General features: G+C 38.1%; 1 protein-coding gene across 4 annotated transcripts in view; it reads left to right on the top strand.

The window, feature by feature from the left end:
• Window positions 1-22,082, top strand: part of NELL1 (neural EGFL like 1) — a 299,987-nt gene extending 277,905 nt beyond the window's left edge. Inside the window, exons 15-19 of one of the 4 annotated variants that reach the window (XM_054068679.1) lie at window positions 790-930; window positions 10,322-10,515; window positions 15,762-15,938; window positions 17,676-17,900; window positions 19,166-22,082. In XM_054068679.1, coding sequence (XP_053924654.1) covers window positions 790-930; window positions 10,322-10,515; window positions 15,762-15,938; window positions 17,676-17,900; window positions 19,166-19,216 — 788 coding nt within the window. In that variant the 3' untranslated portion in view covers window positions 19,217-22,082. The remainder of the gene's footprint in view (window positions 1-789; window positions 931-10,321; window positions 10,516-15,761; window positions 15,939-17,675; window positions 17,901-19,165) is intronic. The other 3 variants (XM_054068678.1, XM_054068677.1, XM_054068680.1) reach the window with 3 other exon arrangements.
• Window positions 22,083-26,665: the final 4,583 nt, after the last annotated feature.

Below are 26,665 nucleotides of genomic sequence, written 5' to 3'. Positions count from 1 at the left end.
CTCTATTAACCTTGTTACAGAAATTTTAAAAACTCCTTTATAAAAACTGCACATTTATTTCAACTCTGCAGGGTTTTCATCTTCCTATACTTTTCGATTGCTACAGCCCTACTGTCATTTGCCTCACTCTATTTTAGCTGAATGTTTTATTGCAGCTGATACATGGAGTGCTTTTCCTGTTTGTCAGGCACTATTATACATGGACTAGGTATTTATTTTGTTATTATACACAGAAGAGATTAACTATTGCTTGCAAAGTACTCTGAGCACCTGAAGTACCAGATAGCTGCAAGGATCACAGCTGAACACTGGAAACACAAATCCTGAAGAAAACACTCTTTCTTTCCAAGGTGTTCTGGGACTTGCAGTTTGTAAAGCAGGAATGTTGCTGAAATTGCCTTTTCAGTGGAGAACCTGCTCTGCGGTGCTTTGTATGACATGGACAAAGTAACTTTGGAGTTAAAAAAACAACAAAGAAAGAAAAGAAAAAATCTACATGTTGCTTTGCATTCTGAACAAATCATGGTGTAAATGATTGTCTTGTATGTATCAAATTCTGTGATGTATTATTGTTCTTTTTTATTGCTGTTATGCGAGTCATGTTTTAAGTGTCTGTTGTTTGGAACCGTAATAAACCTTGATCCATTTATTAAAGGAAGATATCTTTTTTTTTTTAAAAAAAAAAAAAGTAAAAGAAAAAACCAACAACATAAAAAAGCAAACAAACCTAAAGCATTGATGTCAAAGGAAATTAATTTCCTGGCTGGCTTGTGTTTTTCTCTGAGGCAGATATTGATGAGTGTGCAGAGGGGATCATTGAGTGTCACAACCATTCACGCTGTGTTAACCTCCCAGGGTGGTACCACTGTGAGTGCAGAAGCGGTTTCCATGACAATGGAAGCTACTCTCTTTCCGGGGAGTCCTGTGTTGGTAAGCAATGATCAGCATAGCACTTTTTTCCTCCTTCTGCATGGTGTTATAAAATGACTATTGAGATGCTGTCCTGAACAGTTACTATGTTTAAGGCTAAAATGAGAATGCAAGTGAGCGTGTCTGTTTGTCAGCATCCCCAGCCACGCAGTGTGGATGTTAGTTCAAGGCATGTCACAGTTTTGAAGGGTTATTATAGCAGGGAGGCAGTTGGAAATCCAAGGTGAGACTGAACTGCACTTTGCCATTTATCATAATAAGTTGCTGTAAAACCTGAAGGCTTTCTGGGGAGCATAATAGACCACAAAAGAGGAAGAGTTGGGTTTCTGTTTTCAAATTTCAGCAGAGCAATTTGAGAATGCATTTGGGGTATGTCTGTGTTGCTTCGTTTGTTCTGCATTGTTTGGCATCTTCATCATTTTATTTTTAGAATTATGCAAATTCCATATCACTATATGCATCGTATTTGCAGAATGAGGCCCTAAAAGCATGAACAGAGAGGAATTTTTAAAGAGCGCAGAGGAGTTTGTCGGTTGTTTCTATGGGAGGACAAAGGATGAGGCTCCATGAGGAGTTAGTGCTGGTTCTTGCAGTCTGGATGCCTTTGACTAGATGTAAGACCTTGTGTGCCACTATAGCAAGTAAGCAATAACAAAATCATAGTAAAAATAGTAACTGTGGCTTACGTCTGCCTTAAATTTTTTCCACCTTTTTACTTATTCTCAGGAGCATTATACATAATTTCGATACAATATTTTATCAGATGAGTTTAGGAATAATCCCATTTTAAGTTCTATATGGATATAGATCAGTTTCTCGTAGTGCTATGTCCTTTCATTGGAATTTCAGTTGTTTCATCTCTGCTTAGTTCTATAAATCTTCTATAGAAGCTTTTCTGCTTCTTCTGTGAAAGACTTTTTTTTTAAAAGCACTATATCTCATGTATCGTATCTATAAGTGTAGAGGGCTTTTTATAAGATTTAAACTATATAATTAAAGTAGAAATGTAAATATTTTTTTAATAAAAATATATAAATTTATTTGTAAATTGTAGCAAACATTCCCATCTTTTACAAATTTTGGTTATTACAAATTCTTGGAATAAGATAGCATCATGATTTAAAAATGCAGAGGAACAATAATTACTTTAAAACCAAATATTTTCTAGATTGTCCAGCTATGTTAGCTTTTTACACATTTTACTAACCTGATGGGGAGGTCAATAAAATCACAACACTAAACTTCATTGGGGTGCTCTGTAAAAGAAATGGTAAATTTTATAGCATTTTGTGACAATAGATAAAGTACCACATGAAAGCCATATATTTTTAAATGGATTCTCAAATGTTAAGAGTTCTTCTCTGGTTCATTTAAATACTGTAAAAGGAGCGATGGACAGAGCAATGTTGAAAACAGTGGCTTTATAAGAATTTAAAGCAACATGACATAACCTTCAAAAAGCCCTGAGGCAATCGAGTGTAAGGGGCGTTCGTAGCACTCCTGCTGCCCTGCTGTACTGCTCGCATGGGGAACCTCATCCCTCGTCATGGTGACCTTACGTTGCTGATTTAGGGTGAAGACAATATGCACAGGCTGATCTCAGGAAAGGACAGAAGCACAGTCAAGACTGTGGTTTTGAATGGCCCATAGCTAAGCTCAGTTGCTGAAAAGGTCAATATTGCTTGCGTTGTGTTGCTGTTAAAGGGCACTTGGCTACCTCACAGCAAGAAGGAGCCCAAAATGTTCTGTATTCTGGGGGGACTCAAGGGACAAGTTTTCCTGAAAACAAACTGCCCTTGTTTTGACCTGCGCAGCGTACTGGAAGTTCACAAGGTGAGGTGCTCATCCTACCGTATGCAAGTTGTAAACAGAATGTGAAATTAGCAGGGTTATTTTAACAAAATAGCTTTTCTAAGCCATCTGCTGCAGGATACCAGTGAGGAAGAGAATAAAACAATTTCTTTTATTTCATTATGCTGGTTAACCAATTTAAAATGATTGAAATATTCTGCTAACCTGTATTGGCAAATTTCAAACAATGGTCTTTATTTGAAAGTGCAACTAAGAATTGGTTAAAATGACAGGTAGATAACACCGCAAATTGTAGCTAAAGCTTGGTTTCTGGAATGCTGATTCCCATAATGCTACAGAGCTTGTTTGTCTGGTGGAGTATTTAGAGTCAGGGCCAATGTCATTCACTCTATTTCAGATAAAAGAGGATTCATTTGCTTAGCAACGGCATTTTGTCCTAGTATATTTTACAGGCTGTATACTGTAATCATAGTGTGTTTCTGAGGTAGATTTGAGCTGTTGTCCTTCAGCATGCTTTGAAACATTTCTTCTTTCTCATTGAAGGATGAAACTTGGAGAGGAATAAATAGGCTAAGAACATAAATGAAAAAAAGATTAAATACTCCCCCACAAAATAACAATAATAACGTATGAAAATCATAAGGCAGTGGGAGGGAGCACTTAGCTCCGACAGATTGCCCAAAGCCCAGGCAGCCGGTTGCTTTCTCTGGATGCATTTATTTGTCTATCAGTTAACCCCCTTTCCCTGTGTTTATATGTAGGTGGTCTTACAGCTGAGTCATTGCTTGCGGCGTGTCTCCAGTGCTTGTAGAACTTTTAAAAAAATAACATCTCTTTGGGAAGTGTTGTGATACCTCAGGGCTTCTAAAACCTTTATTCTCACTGACTAGGAAGAAACAGTGAAGTTTGTCACCTGGAAAGGGACGAATGTGTAAATCAACAGATGTGGGGAGGAAGGTCATAATATTGTACCAGAGCTTGGCTAATAAGGATGTATGGCTTAGCCAGGCCACTTCAAGCTTTGGAAATTTCTTTTATTGCTTAAAATATCAAGCAAAGGCAGCTTTGGAAACCAAATATATTTCCATGGACATGCTTTTATAAAAGTTGTCAGCTTCATAAGGTGATGGTGAGCAGGCACAAATTAAGAAGGTGTAATTTAATTTCCAGCAGTAGCATTTTTATGAGGCACTGGCTTTTCACAATATGTTATTAAGAATACTGCTTGCAGACAAAAGACAACTGCTATGTTAAGTTGCTACCAAAGTTTGCTTGGCAATTAAAACATGTAGGCCATAGTTGCCAGGTTGTTTTTCTCTCCCCCTATTTGTAATAGGAACTTTGTAACAATTTAAAGTAAATAAACAAAAATTCTTTATAGGGAATGATGAGTTGTCTTATGATACATATCCCAGTATTAACTATTATCTACTAATACTATATCGAAGCAACTGGCATACGTTGTTTTTCCCCTGCATTAAGTTCCTGTTGCCAAATACTGGTACCTCATGAGGTAATCATTGAATAAACCCTCACTGTTGAATTTTCAGTAATAGCCTTTAAGATTATCAAAGAAGAGAGAAGCTGGCAAAGAAATGCTGTATTTTGGGAAGTTAATAATGTCCCATAAAGCTCGCTCTATCTACAGCAGAACAATCAAAGCAAATTAAATTATACTTTTTAATCTCCATCTCTCTAAGGGAGATCCTTGTGATCTGTTGAGAGCTATTCAGACTCTGGACTGCTGAATTCCTGATTTCATTTTTTTTTCTCATGATATTTTGTGTTTCCAAGTCTCTCTACTTTGTGACTTTGAAAGCAGAAAAAACAACCAAAACAGCAGTCCCTGTCATTTGTGGTTATATTTTATTTTCCTTAGAAAGTGCAGACTTTTTAGGGAAACTTAACACAGACTCTCCTCCTACCAAACCCCCACAGAATTCACTATGTATTTCATCCAGAAAGGTTGCATAGCATAGTGGGGTTAGAGTACCTGTGGGGAGTGAAAGCTGGGGAAAGGTAGGAGTCAGTAGCTTGTGAGAGAAAACTCCTACATGTGTTAGGCTCCCACAAAAGCTGGATGCAGCAATTCTTGAGGGTCACGTCTGAGTGGGTTTTAAATGAATTTGTGAAGTTTTCCTATGCTCCATAGTATGCTACAGTGTTGCTTGTTACCTAGATTAGAAAGTAAGAGAAAAGGAAATTTGTTCTTTGTTTATTGTGCCCCCTTGCTGCGTCAAACAAAAAGCTAGACCCATCCTTTGAAAATTTTCCAATATGCCTCGGAATTGATTTTCTATCTATTATTAGAGAGGTGGTATATAGACAGAAGGGTTTACAGAGTTTTCAAGACCAACTCTAGAAACTGCTGTTTTTCACCTTCCTTCTATTCTCATAGAATTAAAAGCTCCTAATATCAAAGTCTGTCTGTGGACTTTATACTGCGAAATAAATATTATCTTGCTTGCTTTCCATTTAGTAACTTATGATTCTTCTGTTCTAAGAGAAACTTGTGTTACATGTCTTCAAAGTAGTTGTGTTTGGTATTTTCTGTATTTCTAGAAAGCATTAGTGAATCGTATGTTTGGAATCTAATTTACTATGCAATGTTCTTCAATAGACCATTATGTCTCTATAGAATAAAAGTACAATCATAAAATAATTTCCAACTGGAAATGCATCTATTTAGTGGTTTGGTTTCTTTCAAAGACAATTCCAAATCACTTGAAAGAAGGCAAATACATTAAGTGACAAGTTGCCTGTGAAAAATGAGATGTCAAAACAGTGTTTAGTTAACTTATACACACATTGGTTTGGGAGCCCAGCATACATTTTTCACTTTAACATTATACTGTAATGGTTTAATGTACCATAACAGTTAAAATTAGCACAGTAGTAGCTTGCTTTCTTCTGAAACAGCTTATCATGATATTACAGAGCACCACACCGCATGACTTGCATGCACGCATTTATTAAGGTGCTGTAGAAAAGTCATATGATTAAAACCTGAATAGCCTTGAAAACTAAGGAATGAAGTAGCTAGGGATTGCTTTAAAATTACAGTGAAACCAAGTTAATGAACTTGTGTTGATATGTACAGTCATGCTTGTCTTCTACCCCATTCAAATACAGTGGCCATGGGACCTCTCATAATATCTGAGGCAAATTATTTCTCGTTACAGCCAAAAAGGATGGAAAAGGAAATTGCATCTCAGGAGATTATTCCACTTTGATTCTGATTCCTTGTCTGCCCCGTTACCAAGCTATCTTTATGTAGTTTGAGAAGAGTACATTGGGAAATGAGCACATCTTGGGTGGTTGTTTTCTTTCTTTTCCAGAACCCACAAAATGTGACTAGTTGCATCATGGCTAAAATACATGTGATCAGGCACTTGTTGCTGTACATTTGTTTAAAGAAGAACATATGGGGAGTGTTTGAAAAGTGAAGAACTTGATCAGTTTTATGATAATCTTAACGTTTGAGGCAGCAGGTCTCAACAACAATCAATTTGCTGTTGGCTGTTTGTTGTTGATAGAAAAGAGCATACAGCTAGCATTACAAGGAAGGTTCTGATGGTGGTTGTTTCCAATATATCTTCACTTTTCCTTGAAAAAGAACTGTATGCAGGGGGAAAGTAAAGCTCTGCCACTTTTACTTAGGTTAATTAGTAGGTTTTGCCGCAGATTATCTCAATATAATGAATAAGGTTGCCAAGTCCTGTTCCGTGTGTGAAAATGAGATTGTTTTCACAGGCTGACAGGATTTATGAAATAACTAATCCCCCTCAAAAGTCAAGACAGACATCTCGTTCTTGTGCTACATACGGGAAACACCATGAAGATTCATTCCTATCTAATTGTCCATTGTTCTTTAAAGTTGCTTGATTTATAAATGAATATTTCATCTTCTTCCTGCATAGTGTTTTCATAATGGGAAACAAGATGTGTACGGTTTTGCTTTGCCCATCTTTAAATGTTCCAGTTTTGGGCCCGAATCTTCTGAGAGCAGGTGTGGAAAAGCAAATGAAACCTGATGAGAGTGTGGGGAATTGGAGCTGAGCAAGGATTTGAATAATATAAAAATAATCTGTATGCAAGAGTCTTATTATACGATTTTCATATTCATTAGAAGATTGTTTTGGACATGTTCAGAATTTTAAACTAGGCTAATTTTTCAAGACCTAGGTAGACACATTGATTCCAGTTGCTACAAGAAATTTCATATTAAATATGAGTACTTTCTTCCATGTTTTGCATAGCCATCTACATCCTGATCTTATGTCAACATGAACAAGTTCACCTGGTCTCCATTAAATGGAAATATTTTCTTAAGCTTAATAATACGGATTTTTTGTCTGATTTGTTTTTTGATTTTTTCCCCCAGCCTCTCCAATCTGATTTGAGGCTGAAAGAGTGAAAGGCACAAAAAGTTGTTACACATATAACTTCTAAAAACTTGTTACACATATAACTTGTTTTCCTCAAGCTACTGGGAAACACTGTCTGTTTGCTCTGACTTATAGAAATGCAATCAGCAATAAGGAAAAACTGCCGAAGGGATGTTCTCAGAAGATTAGCTGTATTAAAAGTTCAACTAGAAATGAGTGCAGTGTCCAAGCCTTTTATATTTGATTAATGACTAGAACTTTTAAATAATAAATGAAATAAAATAATAAGAAAACGTCATTTGCATAAAGAATGAAAAAAATGAGCAAGCTGAGTAGCAATTAGGGATTTATGTTCATGCTATGTTATTCAGCTTTACTTGATTGGTTTCTTTGTCAAGGATGTCCCATTTGCCAGTTTGGGCTGCTCTTAATGGGAGCATCCTTTTTATGTGTGCTAAACGGAGAACAGCAGTAGCAGTACGTAAACAGAGTGTTCTTCCCTTTTGGATATGTATAACAGATTAAGTTGGCTTTGTGCAGTGTGAACAGGTCTGTACTACTGAGAATATGAATAATGTTAGTTTCTATAATTGCTAACATCTGGCTTTCCATAAATCTGTTAAATTACATGGAAACAGAATTAGATTTCTGTGTCATAAGTAAAGCAATTACATGGAACTCTGTAGGCAATATGGTTTTATATTCATCTGTGAAATCCTTTTAGTTTTGAACTGTGAAAGCTACCCTTCTAATCTGCACTGTGATCCTGCTACATTTTATATATATGCTGTTCAAGAGCACTTAATACGATGGGGAAGAGAGTATTGACAATGCTTGGTGAAATCGCCAAAGACAAAGTGAATGCTTCATTTATACCTTTGTTTTTAACACAAAATACAAGTCAAAGTCTATTGAATGGAAAATTGGATGTTTTAAAGAATATTTTAAATCTTACAGTAGCTGTATGGATATAATTCATTTCTTACCACTTCACTCATAGCTCTCTTCATGCCACATCTCATGGTTTTTACTTCCTGTGATACTCTGGCACTTGTTAAGCAATGGACTGCAAATTTTCATTTCTTTTGGTGCGGTACCTTTTATACCACTGGTAGCGAACCTCTCAAGTATATAGTTGTGTGAAGCTGTGCATTAGAGCAAGAATGTTCTTTTTTGGCAATTAAGACTGTCAGGGCAGTACAATACATCGTTGTTAGGGAAGTCTGAGTGACGAGCAACTGAATCGCACTGTCAGGCCACTGGAAACGTCTCTGACAAAGGACTGGACCGCAGGTTATCCCAAGAGTAGCAGTGGAATTGCTTCTGGCTTCCTTTTTTTTCCTGTGAGCAGAAGGAAGAACAGCCATGTTCTGAAAGTCCAGGCCCCTGACTCAGTTGTGCAGGTAGATTTTGGGTTTAGTCGAATGTCAAGGCACTTCCACGTTTTCACTTGTTCCTTGAAAACTGCTGGAGCAACCTCCCATATGAAGACAGGCTGAAAGAGTTGGGGTTCAGCCTGGAGAAGACTCCAAGGAAACCTTATAGCGACCTTCCAGTACCTGAAGAGGGCGACAAGAGAGCTGGGAAGGGACTGTTCACAAAGGCTTGTAGTGGTAGACCGCAAGGGGCAATGGGTGTAAACTTTAGACTAGACATAAGGAAGAATGTCTTTAGTATGAGAGTGGTGAGGCACTGGCACAGGTTGCCCAGTGAAGTTGTGGATGCCCCATCCCTGGAGGTGTTCAAGGCCAGGTTGGATGGGGCCTTGGGCAGCCTGATCCAGTGGGAGATGTCGCTGCCCATGGCAGGGGGGTTTGGAACTGGATGATCTTTAAGGTCCACTCCAATCCAAACTATTCTATGATTCTACTCTATTTATGAATAGAAATCAAGGATTTTACTAACGAAGTCAGAAGGAATTTAGTGGTTTGGTTGTTACAGAGAATTTCTTTCAGCAAATTGAGAGAATTGGTAACATATTTTAAGTCTGGCTTTCTGAGGAGATGACACATGAGTCCATGGTACTCACCTGAAAAGTAGGGCAGCTGGCCATCACATCCCACTTAAATTAGGCATTGGGTAATTTTTCTTTTTAAATTCCATTGTGTTTTTAAAATTGTTCTAGAGAGGAATTCAAAGTACTTGGGTAATATTGAACAGTTATAAGTTTCATGCTAGCAATAAGGGCATTTAAAATGTAGGTGTAAGGATTCTTCCTTGTAATTTCTGAATGCAGATAATAATATTCTGGAATTTTCATGATAGAAACCATCACATGCTTCTAAAGGTTTTTCTTCTTCAGCCTTTCTCCTGCTGTTGCTTACAGTTTTCATTGTTCATGTTTGAACAAAAGAGGCTCACCAGTTTGGACAGTCTGTCAATATATTGTTTAAGAACAGTCCAAAGTTATTTTCTGAAAGAAATACCTGGTTTTGCTTAAAAATCTCATGGCTTTCACTGCAAGAAAAAGAATGCTACATTAGCTCCTTATATAAATTTGAGTTGCATAATTATATTGTACCCTCCACAAGTAATTCTAATGGGATACTGTAATTATTTTTTCTCTAGTGTGTCATGGTTTTCTTTTGTTACTTATGTCTTTGTGTCATGCCTAAATCATACTTTTCCTGTATATCTTTTTCCAAGACTTTTTTTTCCTGTATAAAGTGTTTCTGATTTCTTTATTTCTTTTTCTTTTTTTTCCCCCCAATTCACTTATTACCTTCCATCAATGGGGAAAGGATGCAATTGACTGCATTTAGTATGGGTGTTGATCATGCCAGAGCAGTGCACTTCTGTTTTGAGTTAAAATCCAGAACAGAGAGCGGTCTAGTTGACAGAAAGTCACTCTGATTGTTCCTTAGGTTCCAGTCACTGGAAAATCACTATACACACATTTACTGAATGTTCAAGTTCATCATTGATATATGGTTCCACTGGGCATAGCAGTCTCAGCCTTTACAATGAAGCCTGCTGGAGACAATTTAAGAATTCTTGGTGGAATCAAAGCAAACACTGACAAATAATATTTTAAAAAGTGTTTAGTGTCTAGTGACTAAAAATAGAAGATATCAGAAAGAAGGCACCCTGTTCTACCAGCAAGGCAGATGAATAATAATTACTTAAAGCAGAAATAAAAGCTTCCCTGTGCAAAACAATGTCCAAAGCATTGTAAATCTGCTGTTTTGCAGATATTGATGAGTGTGCCTTAAAGATCCACACCTGTTGGAACGATTCAGCCTGTGTGAACCTGGCAGGAGGGTTTGATTGTCTTTGTCCATCCGGACCATCTTGTACTGGAGACTGTCCCCATGAAGGCGGCTTCAAGCGGAACGGGCAGGTGTGGACCCTAAGGGAGGACAGATGCTCCGTTTGTTCCTGCAAGGTGAGATCCAGCTGGTTGGGGTTTCAGAAGTCCTTTAATTGTCCAGGCTCATGACCCAATATTGTAGTGCCATTGGCATTGGGAAAAATACCAGCCTAATCCTGAAGTAAAAGGTAAGCTCTGCTGTGGGCACTGAAGCTGTGATGGGGAAATTCTGGGAAGGGGCCCTTTTTCTTACTTTGCATAAGCACATGCACTGCTCAATAATGGCTAATCCTGCTGAGCTTCTACCACCTCACCTCGTGGGTCAGGTCTACCTGTAGTATGCCATGATTGAGGGTCTGGCATTTAACAGAACATACAGATGATCAGCCCACTTACTGGAAATGTTGAAAACTGGTTTTGCCTTCTGTTTCACATGAATATGCATCTCTTGAGACAAGTACTGTAGTCAGCCATCTTCCTGTTGGTAATGTTTCCTGTTACTTGGAATGCATGTGATTTAACTGTGAGAAGAAAGGTCCTAAGCATGAGTAAAAGTTTAGAGGACCTAGCAGCAGGCACTTAATTTCCTCAAGTGAAGAAGGGTAGCCAAATTAAAAGAACGTTTGACTCTGTTTTCTTCATTTTCACTAGTAAAAAGAGGAGTGCTGTCATTAAAGTTTGAAGAGTTTCAGAAACATGGTGGTCTGAGAACTGGTTGGTCTTTTATGGCCACTTTAACCGGATGCTTTCATAGCACTGGTAAAGCTGTCCTTAGACACAGCAGAACGTTATTCACCCTTGCATAATTCTAAGTAAAATGAGATGTTGGCCACCATGAAGAGCTGAGCATAGAGCATAAGAAGTGGCTTATCAGTCTCCATGTCTTAATGCTGGTGAACCAGAGAAACTTTAAAGGGTTTGGGAAGCACAAGGGAGAAGAGTTGTTTTGAAGTCGCAAGAAGCTGAAAGCCTCATCATTTCCGTATTGCAATAGTATAGCAGAAGGGAAAATCAAGACTTCAGAGTGAATAGAACTCACAAAGTACACTGCTGTTTTGAGCGCAAAAGGGAATACGTCCTTGTTGCTATGTTTGTCACTTCAAGTGGCCTCAAGCTCCCTAAAACTGCTCCCGTCAGAAGCTGAAGTGTGCAACTCCACTGACTGTACATCACGCTTTTAGTATAATCTTGGGGAACTGGCTAGCTTATGAATGGATTTTCAGTCAACAGAACAAACAGTTTAATATAAGTGAAGACATCTGGTTTGCCTTTGCAGAATTACAACTGTTAGTATTCCCATTTTAGATTGTTTGCAATTTGTTTTATTTGCTATTTCTCATTGCACTTATTTCTTATGTTGAACGTTCTTATTAGTATATAAAAATATAGAAAATTATTAACTAGTACATAGATACTTTAAACTAAGCCTGGCACTGTTTGTTGCTGTGGCTCTTCTTTAGACCTTTCCCACTTTCCATTTTTTTCCTCTGTGAATTAACATTTACATTTAATTTCACTCTAGTCCCTGCCTCATTCCAAGGGTGAAATTCTTGTCCATAGAACATGGAAAACAGGGAGAGCTCCTCCTCTGTCCTGTCCCAGACAGGATGTAAAGTCTTCTCTCAGTGTTTCTTGAAATATGTAATTGAATTGTATTTTACAAATTGTGATAGCTTCTGGCACACTGGACTACTTCTCAAACCTACTGCAGGACTCTATCCTTTTCATGCAGTTGCATGGGGAGCTGGCCCTGCTTGACCTTTTTGCAACCTTCTCACTTTTCAGTGAGGAAAAGGGCAGAGTGTAACTAAACCATTCTTTATACTCCTTATTTGAACTTTAAAATGATCCTAGTCACTTGTTTTATCAAAGCAGCATTTCAGATTTAAAATAGTATGTTTTCTTTGGGCTTTTATTCTGTTATGGTTATTTTAGGAAAGGTCAGACGGATATGTTTTGTGCAATGGCTGAAACGCATAGATCCCAACTGAAAAATATTTTCCTTAAAATCAGGTGCAAAGGAAATGGAATGCCTTACTTAACAAGCTTCAGAGTTATTTGTGGAGTAGGATACTATGGAATATGAGAAATATGACCTCAGTTATATTGAAGCAAGGTGTCATTATTGAAGCCCAGGAGTTTATTTCAGTATTTTGTCAGACCTAGCCTCTTATAACCATCCTTGTTCATCTAAGTAATGTAAAGTTTGCAAAACAAATTTTTCAAAATTCTGAATGAATACAGTACCTTAAGTATATTTGATGTGTCTTCCATAGGCATCTTCCCGAAATCTAGTGGTTTTAATACCCAAGATTGGTAGAAATTTGATCAGGGCTGAGGAGCTGTTTCTCTCACCTATGAAAAAATGAAGCCTGGCTATACTGTCTGGCTATATCTGGGCTTTTGAGTTTGTCCTCTAATTAACACAACTGTTCTCTCCCTGAATGAAAAAAAGCCTGGGGGATAAGCACAGCACTGAGAACAGGGAGATGTGCCAAGGTGAAGCATGTTCCTGATGGTATGAATGATTCGGTGGTTTGTTATCTGCAGGGTCTGATTTCCGCCCAAATTTGCTTTAGGGCTCTGTGGAAACTTGAGTTACCCTTTAGAATGATTCCTTTGTGTGTTAGTTTTCGCTTTGGTAAGAGTGATTCTGTGTTGATACCACTGATGCTTACAAAGCACGTAGAACTGATTCAGTGAAGAAGGCTGGGAGGGAGAGTTATATGTTATTATCCACTGAAAAAAATAAGTTGCTTTCTATGTATTTCTCAGTTTTCTATATATTTCTCAATGGTACTATAGAGCTCCAAAGATGCAAGTTAGATGTTGGAGCTTAAGAGGCTTTGTGTCACTGCAGTATAGGGATAAAAATGTTTTTTGAAAAGCACAAAACTAATGACGTTATAGATAAACCACAAATGCTTAAAGAATAAAGAGGGTAGCAGTGTATTATGATTACCAAAAGGTCTCTGGCAAAATCATCAGGCTTTGTCAGTGTTCTGAAATACAGAGAGTAAAGGGAACAAAAAAGGTTAGTTGCTCCCCAGAGGTAACAGCATGGGAGCTCACAGAAATCCAGAACTTCCAGCTCTGTCACCAGCTGAAAGAGGAATTTGAAAACTAATCTTGAAATCTTGGAAACTGAATTGGAACTAAGCAGAGAGGTTATTGCTAGCCATTATTAATCAGCACTCCATTATGGAGAGGAAAGAGTCTGCCATTGTTGAGGGCATTGAGTTGCCCAGCGCCTGGTGCAACCCCACGTGCCTGGAGCTCGACAGCCTGGCAGAGCTTCTGTGCTGAGCTGCCCCTTGATGTCTGCCCTCAGCAAGGGGTGGAAGATGGTTGTACTTTCTCACCTGCAAGAATGGAGATATTGTCATAATTCTATGTCAGGGAAGCCTTTCAACTCCTTTCACCATGTGCCGAAAGGGAAGGATGACTTCTTTGGTTGGTTGGTTGTTTTTTTTGTTAGAAACAGTTTATTCCCCACACTGCATCTGGACTGGGCTACAGCTGTGGCTAAGGAAATGGGCCACTGCTAGTCTTGCCTACCTCATGACACTGCTGAGAGAGGAAATAAAGCTTGTTTATTCCTTCTCCAACAGCTAAAGCAGGAAATTAGACACAAGCAGAGAATCCTTAGTTTTCTTATTCAATAAAAAAACTGAATAAAACATGTAAGGCAATCTAGTCCTATGCCCTGTGTTTGGCAAAAGTAGTTCAGATCCTTGTTAACCTGTGTTCTACATTTCCTTAATTCTTCATTCTTTTCAGTTTTCCCTGTTTTATGTAAGAATAATTAAGATTCTTAGAACAGAAAGTGATATTCTAGTCCATTCAAAACTATGATGAAATGCATCAGTGACACTGACTGACATGGATTCCCTGATGCTGATTTTGTACATGTTGCATTTTGGCAAAGAGTGGCTTTGCTTAAAAGCAAGAGCCAAACACAAATTCCTACATCAAAATACAAACAGAGCAACCTCCATGCTACATACTGTGACTATAGCTGTTTTGTCTGCCTGCGGAAAAGACATCTTGGGCTGCTGTCACTCTTTTTAGTAATCACTTTTTAAAAGGATCAGGAGGAAATAAATTTGCTTGCCTTGATGGATATCTGTTTATTTAGTGGCAATGGAAAAAAACAACTTTTCCTTCCTACATCAGGTACAGGTTTATAGACTCAGAACAAATTTCTGATGAGAATATGGAAAAACTGCAGTGAAATGACTGGATTTGTTTTAGGAATTGTGTAGCTGTGATCGAAAACAAAATATACGTTCAATCCTGTCACAGCTCTACCTTCCAGTTGGCTGCAGGGGATGCTTTGCTTGAATAAGAACTAATCCAATAAGTAGCATTGAATGTAAAAGAAGTTCATATCAAAACTTTTCAATAATCTCTTCATTGTTAACTGTGATTTCAGTTTCCAGTCTATGTGTGGCATATCAGCGTATTGGCTCACCAACACTGAGCTCTATAATTTCAAACACTGTCACCTGTCTAGTTATTTTCATAACTAGAAATAGAATTGATTTGTTTTCCTGTGACGCAAAGAGAATATATCCTCTTCTCTTTACATGCAGAACCAATTCTTCTGTTTGTCTCAAACCGTTCTGTTTAATGGTCTTTAACAAAAAGGGCCATCCAATACTGTAAGCAAATATTTAGCAAAATCGTATTTTGGAGAGCCTGTGGAATACATGCCTTCTTTAATACATGAACTGAATTATAGTAGAGGATGATAAATCCATTTAGCTTTAAGCTTGTGTACTGTAGGTCCAGATGGGGAACAGAACCAGTGGTGAATTCAGAATGAAGAACGATTAGTGCTGCATAGTGGTGATTTTGCTGTATTGTGCTCCTATAAAGCTAAAGGGACCACCTTCATAACTTCAAGTTATTTATTCAAGTTATTTTCTGCACAATTATACAGTCAGTCAAAATAGTACTAAACAAATATTATATGTAGAGTGGCAACTGCTTGAAGAGTTCATTGGTATAACCAAATGGTGATGAAATTATTTCAGTATATTTCTTCTAAGATACTGATTTATTTTGAATTCAGTTTCCTGAAGACAGGAGAACGGCATTCTCGATTCAGACAGTGTTGGATCCATGCACTGATAGAAATTGGAACAATTCTGGTATTTGAGGTATTACAGCTGGCAGGATGCCATGTTGGTGGTAACATTGAATACATTAAGAACTTAATATTTCCTGAAACACCAGATATGCCCTTTGTTTTATATATCCTGTGATCCTGCTGTCTGACAGTTTGTGGTTGACATCAGGGCATTGTGTCCTCACAGGATGGGAGGATTTTCTGCCGGAGGACAGCCTGCGACTGTAAAAACCCCAGTGCTGATCTCTTCTGCTGCCCGGAGTGTGACACCCGTGTCACCAGTCAGTGCCTCGACCAAACTGGGCACAAGCTCTACCGCAGTGGGGACAACTGGACCTACAGCTGTCAGCAGTGCCGTTGTCTGGTATGAGTAAAATGTTTCAGAAGGGTGCAAGAATAATAAGGATTGTGATTTTTTAGCAAAACATACCTGGAAGTGGACTCGGCTCTCTCTTCACTTGGTTTTCAGATTGGGAATGATGATAAAGCATTTACAGATTACCAGAGAACTGAAAGCTACACCATTGGCTTTCCTTTTTACTGCTGAATATGTAGGTCTAATGAACAAAAGGAAAAGGTTGCCAAAAGCTTGGAAACCTTGACACTATATTACCTTTAGTATTAGTCTAATTTTGAGAGCTTTTATAAGGTCATCTGATCTTTAAATAACTTCTTAATTTTTTTTTCCACATTTAGTGGATTTGGTTGAAGGAGTTTCAGCTTTTAATTACATCAGCTGGTGTACCTGTCTTATCAAAATGGTCAATGCAATTCTCTTTTTTTTTTTTTCATTCAGCAAATGCTGGAAAAATGGAATACCAATGCCACATGGTGAATTCGCAAAAATTATCCAAAAAAAAAGGATAAAGAAAGCTGAAATCACTAGGCAAACATGCAAAGTAAAGAACATTTCTCATTAGGCACTGTAAATTATTTCTCTAAAGCTTTAATTTTTGCACAGATATACTAATTTATGCAGCAATGAACTTCATTAAAATTATCAGTTTTCCATTTATAGCTGTCTGTACAACATTGTTTTTATATATGATATTAATCAAGAGGTGTCTGCGCATCAGGAAACAAATTACATTCAAAGCTAAGTTACTATTAAGAGATAATTATCCATAAAGTACAGCAGTAAGTATTGTGTTTTATATTCTCCTATGATTTTTTTTTAACATTTGCAAAAGAATAGCAAGAAACATTTGCCACCAGCAGCAGTAGCAAATGTTGGACATGACATGTTTTACAAGGGAATACTGAGTTTCAGATCAGCTGTCCTTTGCCTAATTTTATGACAGGGTTAATGAACACATAGAGCTTAAAGACAGTGACGTGCTGAATCAGTGCTACCTGTAAGGTTCTGTGTAGCGTTTACTGCTATCAACATCTGAAGTGCTTATAGAGTAGCAGGTTATTGGAGCTCTTTGCGTGTTAGGTTTAGAAAGATGGATCCTAGAGCACTACTCTAGAGAGGTGACCTGATGATTCTCACTTCTCCACGTTTCTGTCTACGAAATGGCTTTTTTTAACAAGGTTAAATAATGAAGTAAAATTACTCAGTGAAACATAACTGGTATTGCTCTAACAATTCCTGAAGCAGTTGACAGTAAAATCAATCTTGCATTTTGCTAGTTAGATCGATGTTCGGTGCTTCTGGAACATACTAACCTACATCTATCGGCAGTGTTAATTTTCTATTTAAACAGTTGCTATGATCCCACAGAGATGTTTATGTGACCAGACATAGGAAGAGGGCAAGTGTCTGCAAGGCAATTACTGCAAAATTATAGTTTATGGAAAACATTGGAAACCAGTATTTAATTCTTTCTTTAAAAAATAAAAAGAACTCAAGTTCTGCTCTAGCGATGGTGACAGTGTTGTTGTGTAGTCAAGAAACAACCAAATTATATTCTGCTACTCTTAGGAAACTTAAGCTTGGTATTCATGCATGCATTTATATGATCAACCAAACTGAGTGCAGATCCATTAAGTTTATATCGGTTTTGGCAAAATAAAACTTTTCCATTTAGAGGATGCAAAGTTCCTCGATTGCTAATAAATGGTGACAAATAAATGAGCTTTGCTTCAATTTTTACAGGAAGGAGAGGTGGATTGTTGGCCTCTTCTGTGCCCGAATCTAAACTGCGAGTACACGGCCATCTCAGAAGGAGAGTGCTGTCCCCACTGTGTCAGTGACCCCTGTCTGGCTGACAACATCACCTATGACATAAGGAAAACGTGTCTAGATGGCTATGGAATCACAAGACTTAGTGGCGCTGTATGGACAATGGTGGGATCTCCTTGTACAACCTGCAAATGCAAGGTATGATGGGCAGGGTAGAGTGTTAGTAGAAATGTATGTTGCTGTGTAAAATCAGGGTCACTTTCTGCACTTGGAAGCTCACATTCAGGTCTCGGGGAAGTGAGACCCAAGGGCAGGAGCCTACAGAAAACACATACCTTTTGTGTTTTGCAGGGTGGAAACAAAACAGTACTATGCTTGTTGAAAATGTTGAGTGCAGATATGTAATATCCTGGTGCAACTTTCAGACATTCTGTTGGAAAGCCCTTCAGGCGTTCTCAGTATGAATCTAGGCTAATGTTTTAATAATTGCCTAATGTAAATGTTCATGAAAATGTGTTTTACAGAGCTCTTAAGCAGAGGCAAAAACACTAATAAAAGTTTCACTGGAAAGTACACAAATAGAAACATATTGCAGCATAGAGATGAAGGCACTCCCACAACACAAGTGGGAAGGGAATGTCACGGTTTCTGTTCCCTGATCTCATCCAGATGTACTTAATCCAATGGCTCTAATGCAGAAGTGTGGTCTTTCTCCCCTGTTCCATGCAGTGATGACCCTACTGTGCTAATACCAGAATTATAAAAATGTTTTGGATTATATAAAATGTTTTTCTGTTCACTGTGGGAAACCAAGCTGTGGCTCCAGGGCTTTAAATTTTTGAAGGTAGCATTTCTGTCATTCTTTAGATTTTTTCCTATTGCTTTGTGTTGGATTTAAAACAAAGGGGGAAAATGGCTCATTTGGGGTTTTGGAAGTTGCTGTAGTTTTTAATCACATAAGGTAATTTTGTAAATACTGGATGTTGCAGGAAGATATTTAACAAGGGATTAAACTCCAAAGCCATGTGACTTCCCCTCTTCGTGATACGTATCTGCCATGAATCGAGAATCTGAACTGTCTGCTTGTTTCAGACAAACTGAAAGCTTCCCTGCATGGGTCGCATCAAAATTTTCTCCATTAACTTTGTTGAGTGGGAGAAAAATCCAATCATCTCTGCTGCCATTGCTGTGCTCTATTTTGTTATGGAGACCACTGAGTCTTTCACATCCAGGTTTCTAGCTGATGTGAAGTTGAGGCCAGTTAAGTGCTATCTGGCAAAGTCAGCCTCCTCAAAAAGTCACCACAGTTGGGACCAATGAGGACACCTGAGGGTGATGGCTTGAACAGACATTTGTATGCAGTAGATGTGTCAGAGATGCATCTGTCTCTGTGCAACCAAGCCCTTTGCTCTTTGTGACTTGTTCTGCAGAGGTGATTGACACCTGCTTGTTTGTCTGTGCAGAATGGGAATGTCTGCTGCTCGGTGGATTTAGAGTGTCTCAACAATAACTGACCTCGTCAGACTGGACTGTGTCAGGGGAGGAAAACTGATGAAGTTAACACCTGAAATGAAGTTGGATGCGTTGGCATTTTATACAACAGACAATGACCAAAGTCTCCACATGAGGAAGATGTTTGGGAGTTGCCTTTGGGACCTATCACTATGCTCATCCTTGCTAGCCTTGTCTGGGTGACTTACAGTACAGCGCATATAAATCAATGGTTGTTAAAAGTTTTCAGTGTTGTAAATTACACACTTCTCCTGTCAAGACATTTGCAAATATGTTTAAATTATTTCATGGGTAAACTAATGCTGTATTTTTGTTTTAATTTGTGTATTGACAACATAATAGAATTCAGCTCTTCTTACTTTGGATCTGGGTTTTACAAATAAGACAGCCTGTTGTGATTTTTGTCCCATGATATACATACTTAGTTCCAAGGTCCCTGTCAGATGTATTTATGAAAATATGTATGTATGTACAGTCAAATTACATAGTACTTATATTTCACAGCTGTCCAACATTTTAAAACGTTCAAAGGTATATTTGATTGGACAGAATGGAAGTAATCAAAGTCTGTCTGTCTTAAAAATTTATAAAATTAAATGCCATGAACTTAATGATATGGCAAAAAAAGCACTTTCTTCTCCAAACACGTGCAAGATCCCTATAGTGAGAAATGGAACTAAACCCACATTCCGCTGCCAACCATGTATTCAGGAAAGAATTACCAGTCATTATCAGTATTCTGTTTTGCAAGAGAAACTGCAAATGCTGGAAAAGGTATAATCCCTCTGGGTTGTGCAGTGATAAAAACAGTTGGAGAGCCTTAAGATGGTATAATTTAAATTGATTAGCTTAGAATTTGCTTTCAGTTATAACATCATCTATGAGTTCCGAATGTTTCCTTTTTTCTATTTGCAGTAATAACAATGTCTGCCATTCTCAGTTACTGCCACCATCATGACAAAGTGCAGAAGCACCTGTGGCAGCCACATGCGGGACAGGACACCTTACCACTTGGTAACTTTCATTACCTAATTAACAGCTCAGAATCAGGTTTTCTCTTTTTGTATTTTCTGACATTCAAAAATATTTAGTTGCAAGTTTACCATGCACACAGTGTTTTTTCGTACCTAAGTTTAGGCAGAAATACAAATTAAAACTCTTAGCCCTATCTCAAGGTTAGGGTTTAGATTCTTTTCAGCTAGTGTCTATTTTTTTTTCATGAGGCTAGAAAGTTTGTGGCATTAGAACAAAAATATATTTCTACAATTATGACATCTACAGCTTAAATATCAGCTGTTGTGTTTTGTTCTGCTCATTTGTGTAGTGTTTTTTGCTTTTTGTTTATTCAAACACACTGAGTATATGGAAAAGAGTGCAGAAATAAGTATAGTGGCTACTGTTTGGAAAGTCTACATTTGTGAGTTTTTCATAGTTTCATGCAGAAAAATGTGAAAACAATTAATAAGAATGAAGTGTGACTATACAGTGAAAAAGTTGGCTTTTAAATGAAGTACTTTTATGTTTCTTATAAGGGGACAGTGGCAAAAAATAGAAAAATTACTTGCAGTCATTTAGACAACTTTATTCTGATTTTTTAAACAAAATTTGTTTTATCTAACAGGTTTATGTGGTAAAGTTACGTTTATTTTCTTAAAATTCCCCATTATTTTCAGTTGCTAATGTATTGACTATATTTGCATTGCCCTAATGATTGTATAATAAGGGAAGCAGTTGTGTTTTATATGATACTCAAAGGATGTTTGTAAATCATGTCAGCTCATTTTGTATATCACATTGTAAAACCCAATGGTAATTCAGTTGGATGAGATATCCAGTGGGATGAGATATAAAGGGGAACTTGTGGGCATCTAAATAAACTCCTATGTACAGATTGTTTTCCCTTACTTTTATTAGTAGAGTTTTAAAACACTAATCGCTGTCCTTTCCAGACCTGAAATCATGATGTTACTAAAAGGAGAAAGAGTGCCCGGAGATGTAGCATCAGAATTGTAAGAAATACTTCATTCATACTTAGTTGGACAAAATTGTATAGTTCAGTCTGTCGTACACACCAATTTCGGAAGCTCTGTGAATGGGATTAAAGACAGTGCAGGGTTTGAAAATCATTCTTTTCCTATTTACCTTGTAGTAGTGAATCCCTTTACCAGAATGCTTTCTGGAAGCTCCAGACCTTGTTAAGATCATATTCAACGGGAGCACAGAAGTTCACGTTTTACCACTGCACAGGCCAATTTTCTTCCAGCACTCAAATGTGGATTAATTCATTAAAACCCTCTCAGAGCATTTTATACAGCATTATGTATCATTATCTCCAGAGCGATACAACTTGAATTGTTTACACATAGTCAAAATATTGACACAGACCTGTTTGTTTATGTTGCATTTTAAGCAGTTACCCTGACTGTAATGAACTTTTCCGTATGAAGCAGTTTGATCACTAGTCACGTCACATTCATGTTCAGGGTACTCAGAAGCCACAGCCTCAGCTCAAAGAGCACATTGAGGAGGAAAACTTAAGTCACTGTGTTCCTCTGTGACCAAGGTAAGAACTTTCAGAACCTCTTGATGAAACTTTTTATTCCTTATAAACATATGGGCACTACAGTGAAAATACTGGGGGGAAAAAAATCAAGTTTATTATAATAATTTCTGAAAAAATCTTCTTTTTGTTTGTGACATGTACCTTTGCTCTGCTCGGGAGATAAGAGCAGTGGTATTAATATGAGAAGGACTACCAGTATAATTTCTGTAAAAGGAAAGTTGCTGCTGGTTAAGGGACTTGGTTGTAACTCTCACTATAGGCAGTTGGAATTTTGTAGCTGTTTCTACTTATTTATCATGTAAAGGAGGATTTTCTCTGCATGTAACACTTCTGGTGACAAAAAATAAATGAGTGAGAAACAGAAAATGAAAATTCCAGCTCTGGTAAAATGTCTTTGCCTCCTTTATATGGCTTCTAGAGTCGTGGACCACACTGAGCCACACTAGTCACTATTAAAGGCTGAAACTATTCCTCATAAATGCTGACTGCTACCTGCCTAACTCACAGGAATGCGTGGGAGATTTATTTGTGTCTCTGTGCTGCCTCAGAGATCTAAATAACAACTCTCTTCCAGTAATATATCTTCTCCCAAGAGTTGTTGGTGAGTGTTCAGGTATAACTGTGTACAACATTTAATTAATAACATCTTTTCAATCAAATTGCAATGACAAACAAAATATCTTTTCTAAGGCAGACAATAATGTTTCACAAAACAAAAGGTAGTGTCAGGAGTGATTACACAAATGGTGGAGTAAATTGTAATAGAATTAAATCATAACTCCTGCGAGCAATATGGGAATGTCTCACATCTAATGATACTTACATAATCATCATTAATGATGAGGATTTTATAAAGGGCCCCATGATATAATTTGATGTAAAATTTTAAGTGAGTGTTGTGATAAGGCATAATTGAGGAACATATTCTGCCATCAGAAATATGTACCTGCCAGAAAGCTACTGTGCCTCTTAAGGTGGATCTTTGGCACTCATCCAAATTTATAACTCATGGTGATGATAAGTTGTTTTTAAAAAAACTGAAAAAAGACCCCCACTTCCAACTTTGGGTGTCTGAATGCTTCATATTCACTTCTCTCTTACTGGTAGAAATCAGCAGTAATTTCATTTCAGCTGGTCATTGTCTTCAGGGAGGGTGTGGTGAAGTGGTGGTATTGCTTGTAATCTGCAACTATTACTTGCAGGTGCCATCAGGATTATTTCTTGCTCAGCCCTACATATGCAGGTTTGTGTATACCTGAGAAAGGTGTGTAGCAATAAGCAGATAAACAGGGTCAAATTCATCTTTAAAAAAAAACCCAACACATCACCAGGAGATTCCCAGGAGATTCCCAGCATGTGGGAACATGATGTGGCCTTCCCCAGTCAAAAAACTCCTCACGTATGTGTCATTTAAAATCTTTGTTGCTACTTTAGCTGTGCAGCGTAAGGGATACACTGAATTCTCATGAGTGGTTTTCTGGTTGGGAGCCAAATCTTTTGGCTCTGCTTTGCCTCACACTTGGATTCTTTTTCTTGCTAAATTTGCACATGAAATTGTTTTATCTAACTAGCTTGATTGGAGTTGAGCTGTGTTTGGAAGCAAGCCTTACCGTGTTCTCTTTAAGATCAAAGTTGCTACAACAGGATGTGGAGCGGTTGTGGCTTTTTTTTTTTTTTTTCTTGTACGTGCATCTACCCTGATGGGGAGAAACCACTTTGGGAAAAGGCATGAAGTTACCTAGCCAGCTTACCTCTGTTTGGGTGCTACTGTGGTTCCAGCCAGTCGTTTTACAGCGTTGTGATAGTATTTACCTGATAGTATTTACCTTGGATGCAGCAACAGATTGACAAACCCTCTGATACTTGGCTGATGGTTGCCATCTCCGTTCTGTGGTTTCTTTCAAATGACTAGTGATGTCATGCATACCCCGTAATGTATTTACTGATCCCAAAGCACTCTGTTATTGAACGTTTATGTGGTTATATGGGTACATATGTAAATTCACCAGGTACTTCAGTGAAGAGAGGCTGACAGGTTCTGCAGCAGATCACACCATCACTCAAACACAAAGCAGAGAGCAGGTGTCATGAAATTAAACCAGAACTGAAAAATCCTGTTTTCTAACAAGGTACTTGATCGATTGGTGTTTGATTAACTCTAAATCTACTTTCTCTGCCACAAGAATTGCAAATGCGTTTGATTTAATCCAGTGCTTCTTTGTACCAGTTTTGACAGATTTCCTTTTGGACATATCACTATTAAATATACAGGGTTTTTTTTTCCCTACCTGAACATTATGTAAAATTCTCCTCCAGGTAGTAGAATGTGTGGGCTTTGCTATCGTTGTGCCTCTAGACTCAAAGTGGGCCCTTCTTTACTCAGTGTCTATGAAGTTAGCATCAGAAAATCACTGAAGTATGTTCAGGTAAGCAATAACTTAAAGGTTAAGTCTTTCCTGTTAAAGGTTAAGAAAAACTGAATAGGTATATTAAGAATGCATTTGCAGCTGTAGAGGTGATTTTTCAGCCTGACCACAAATTTGGCAATTTACTCACATTTGTATTAAATCCTCAGCTAATTAGTTCCTTCTTTAGGCACACATTTATTCTGTGATTTTCAGGGTAGAAGACAGCTTTGAGAACTAGCTAACTGCTGCATGAAGTCAGCCTGATGAGGAGGTTTGCCTGTGAAAGTAGTATTTGTTAGAAACTACCTCAGAAACAGCACTTTCTCAAAATCAGAAGCAAATATATCTTTTGTGGTCCTGGGCACTGTGTTTTTGCCGTATTTTCCTTTTTTTTCTACAGACACAGCATAGCAAGTCTTTGGAAAGCATTTGGGCTGCTGAGACAAAATGCTACTTGACTTCTGCTTTGGCTCTTGTCTTACATGTGATCTACCACTGCCCCCACAAGCTTGGTGGTGGGAGGAGGCAGGTGCTGCAGACACTATGTGCTGAGTGTAGCTGTAGTGGGACGTGCCACAGTGGTTAGTGTGCTGAAGTGTCTGGAGGAGGCCCTCATAAAGCTGTTAGCAGCCATACGGCAGCAATCTTGTGTTGTTTCTTCTTAATGGGTGAAACGGCAAAGCAACAGGCTCAATTCCTCTCCCTCTTCCCATCCTCCACCAAAACTGGGGAAAAAGTCTTTGGAAGGTGTCTTCTGCTAGTCTCTTGGAAACGTCAGAAATGCCAGGAATTACCTGCTTTTCTTAGTGTGTGGGATGGTTAAGGATGAGTTTCCCAGGACTAGATGGAAGAGGATCTAGACTGGATGGAAAGAATGGAAGTAATTAAATGCATAACAAAGCAATCCTTATCTCAATGGGATAGTTAGTGCTGTCAGCACGTATTACTGAATTGGTTTTGTATTTGGAAGTGTTTTAATTCTACTTAAAACAAAACAGAAAAAGTGATTGTTTCTTTCTTTATGGTTTATTTTTCGCTTTTCTTGATTCTTTTGCTGAATGCTCAGGCATTCCCATCACTACAGTCTTACAACCTGAGTGGGGACTGTGCAGATAACATGAAAACTAAGCATGGTTTCATGCCTATCGTAAAAGGAAATTTGGGACCATAACTGTTTTTCTTTTATTTCATTCAAATGTCTTTTTTTTTTTTTTGTATTAGTCATAGCTAGAATGTGTAGTCTGGACCTTGATCTCTAAAACTTCTTTTTATTAAAGGAAGCCGGACTAAATCAGTTACAGAACTTACAGGTGTAGCACTCTTCTTTTTTTTTCAGTGACCCTTCACTTAAGCATTTACTCTCTCAGGGAGCAGTGGAACTATATCTCTGCCCTTTCAAAGAATAGCTCCAGACTGTCCCTGATCATCATCCATTCTGCCTGGAGTTCTCGGAACTGCCTCAGCAGTGTCTGAAAATGCATTTGATAGACCAAGAACTTGGCTGTATTTGAAGCCAAGTCAATACCATTACAGAAGGGAGGGTTAGTAAGCCTGTAATTGATAGCAGTCTCACATCAATCCTTAACAGAGCTTCCGGCATCACCAGAAAGTATTTAGGACATGGAGGATGGTATAAATCACAAAGGTTGGCTGCAGTTCTGTATGCTTCCAAAGTTCAGAGGAATTAAGCTGAAGGTTTTCATTGTCTAAGTATTGCTCAGCGTGAAAGTTCAAAGCTATTTCTCTTCCTGAATTAAAGCATTATTGTAAGCTACGTGGGATTATGGTGTACACGTATATATCCTCTACAACTGAGGAAAAAGGAAATTATTCCTGATGACCTTTTCACCTTTGAGTAGCCTTCTCATTCGTGTCACTTGGCAATGTTTGAGATATTATTTACAAAGCAAGCTTGTCTAGTGTGAGCAATACTATTTCAAGTGAAAATAAATGTATGCCATTTATTTCAGGTGAGCTGATCCGCTGCAAGGGTAGCAATGAGAAATGTCAGCCCCACATGTTCAAAAATTATACCCCAGCTGTGCTAAAATTAAGAGTTAAGCTTTAGAAAAATGGGTGGTTTTGAAAATGTACATTTTTCAGTGATCCAAGGATTTCAGTGCGGAGATTGTATTATTACTGTCGGTAAGGCTCCAGCCTATGCTGAGCCACAAACGGCCCTAGAAAGGCAAATGCCCAGGTAGCTAAAATATCCAGAATGAGGGAATAGACCAGAAGAACAAGCTTAGGTATGGTGTGAGCCTTTGCCTGTGTGTCTGCTATACAGGCTGCAGAGAGTCTCGGGGTTCAGGGGCAGGTGGAGCTGAGGGAAGCGTGAGCCCAGCTGCCCTCCGAGGAAGGCAGTGTTGGAGCAACGTCAAGAGGGGCTGTGAACCAGTTGCTGGTCTAAAAGATTGATGCTTCTGGGATAGGCCAAGCTCAGTGTGCCACGATCAAATGCACATCTGAGCCTTCATTGC

This window comes from Cuculus canorus, chromosome 5, assembly GCF_017976375.1.
Source record: "Cuculus canorus isolate bCucCan1 chromosome 5, bCucCan1.pri, whole genome shotgun sequence".
NCBI lineage: Eukaryota > Metazoa > Chordata > Aves > Cuculiformes > Cuculidae > Cuculus > Cuculus canorus.
The sequence above is the reverse complement of the archived record's forward strand: the minus strand, read 5'-3'. Positions and strand labels throughout refer to the sequence as shown.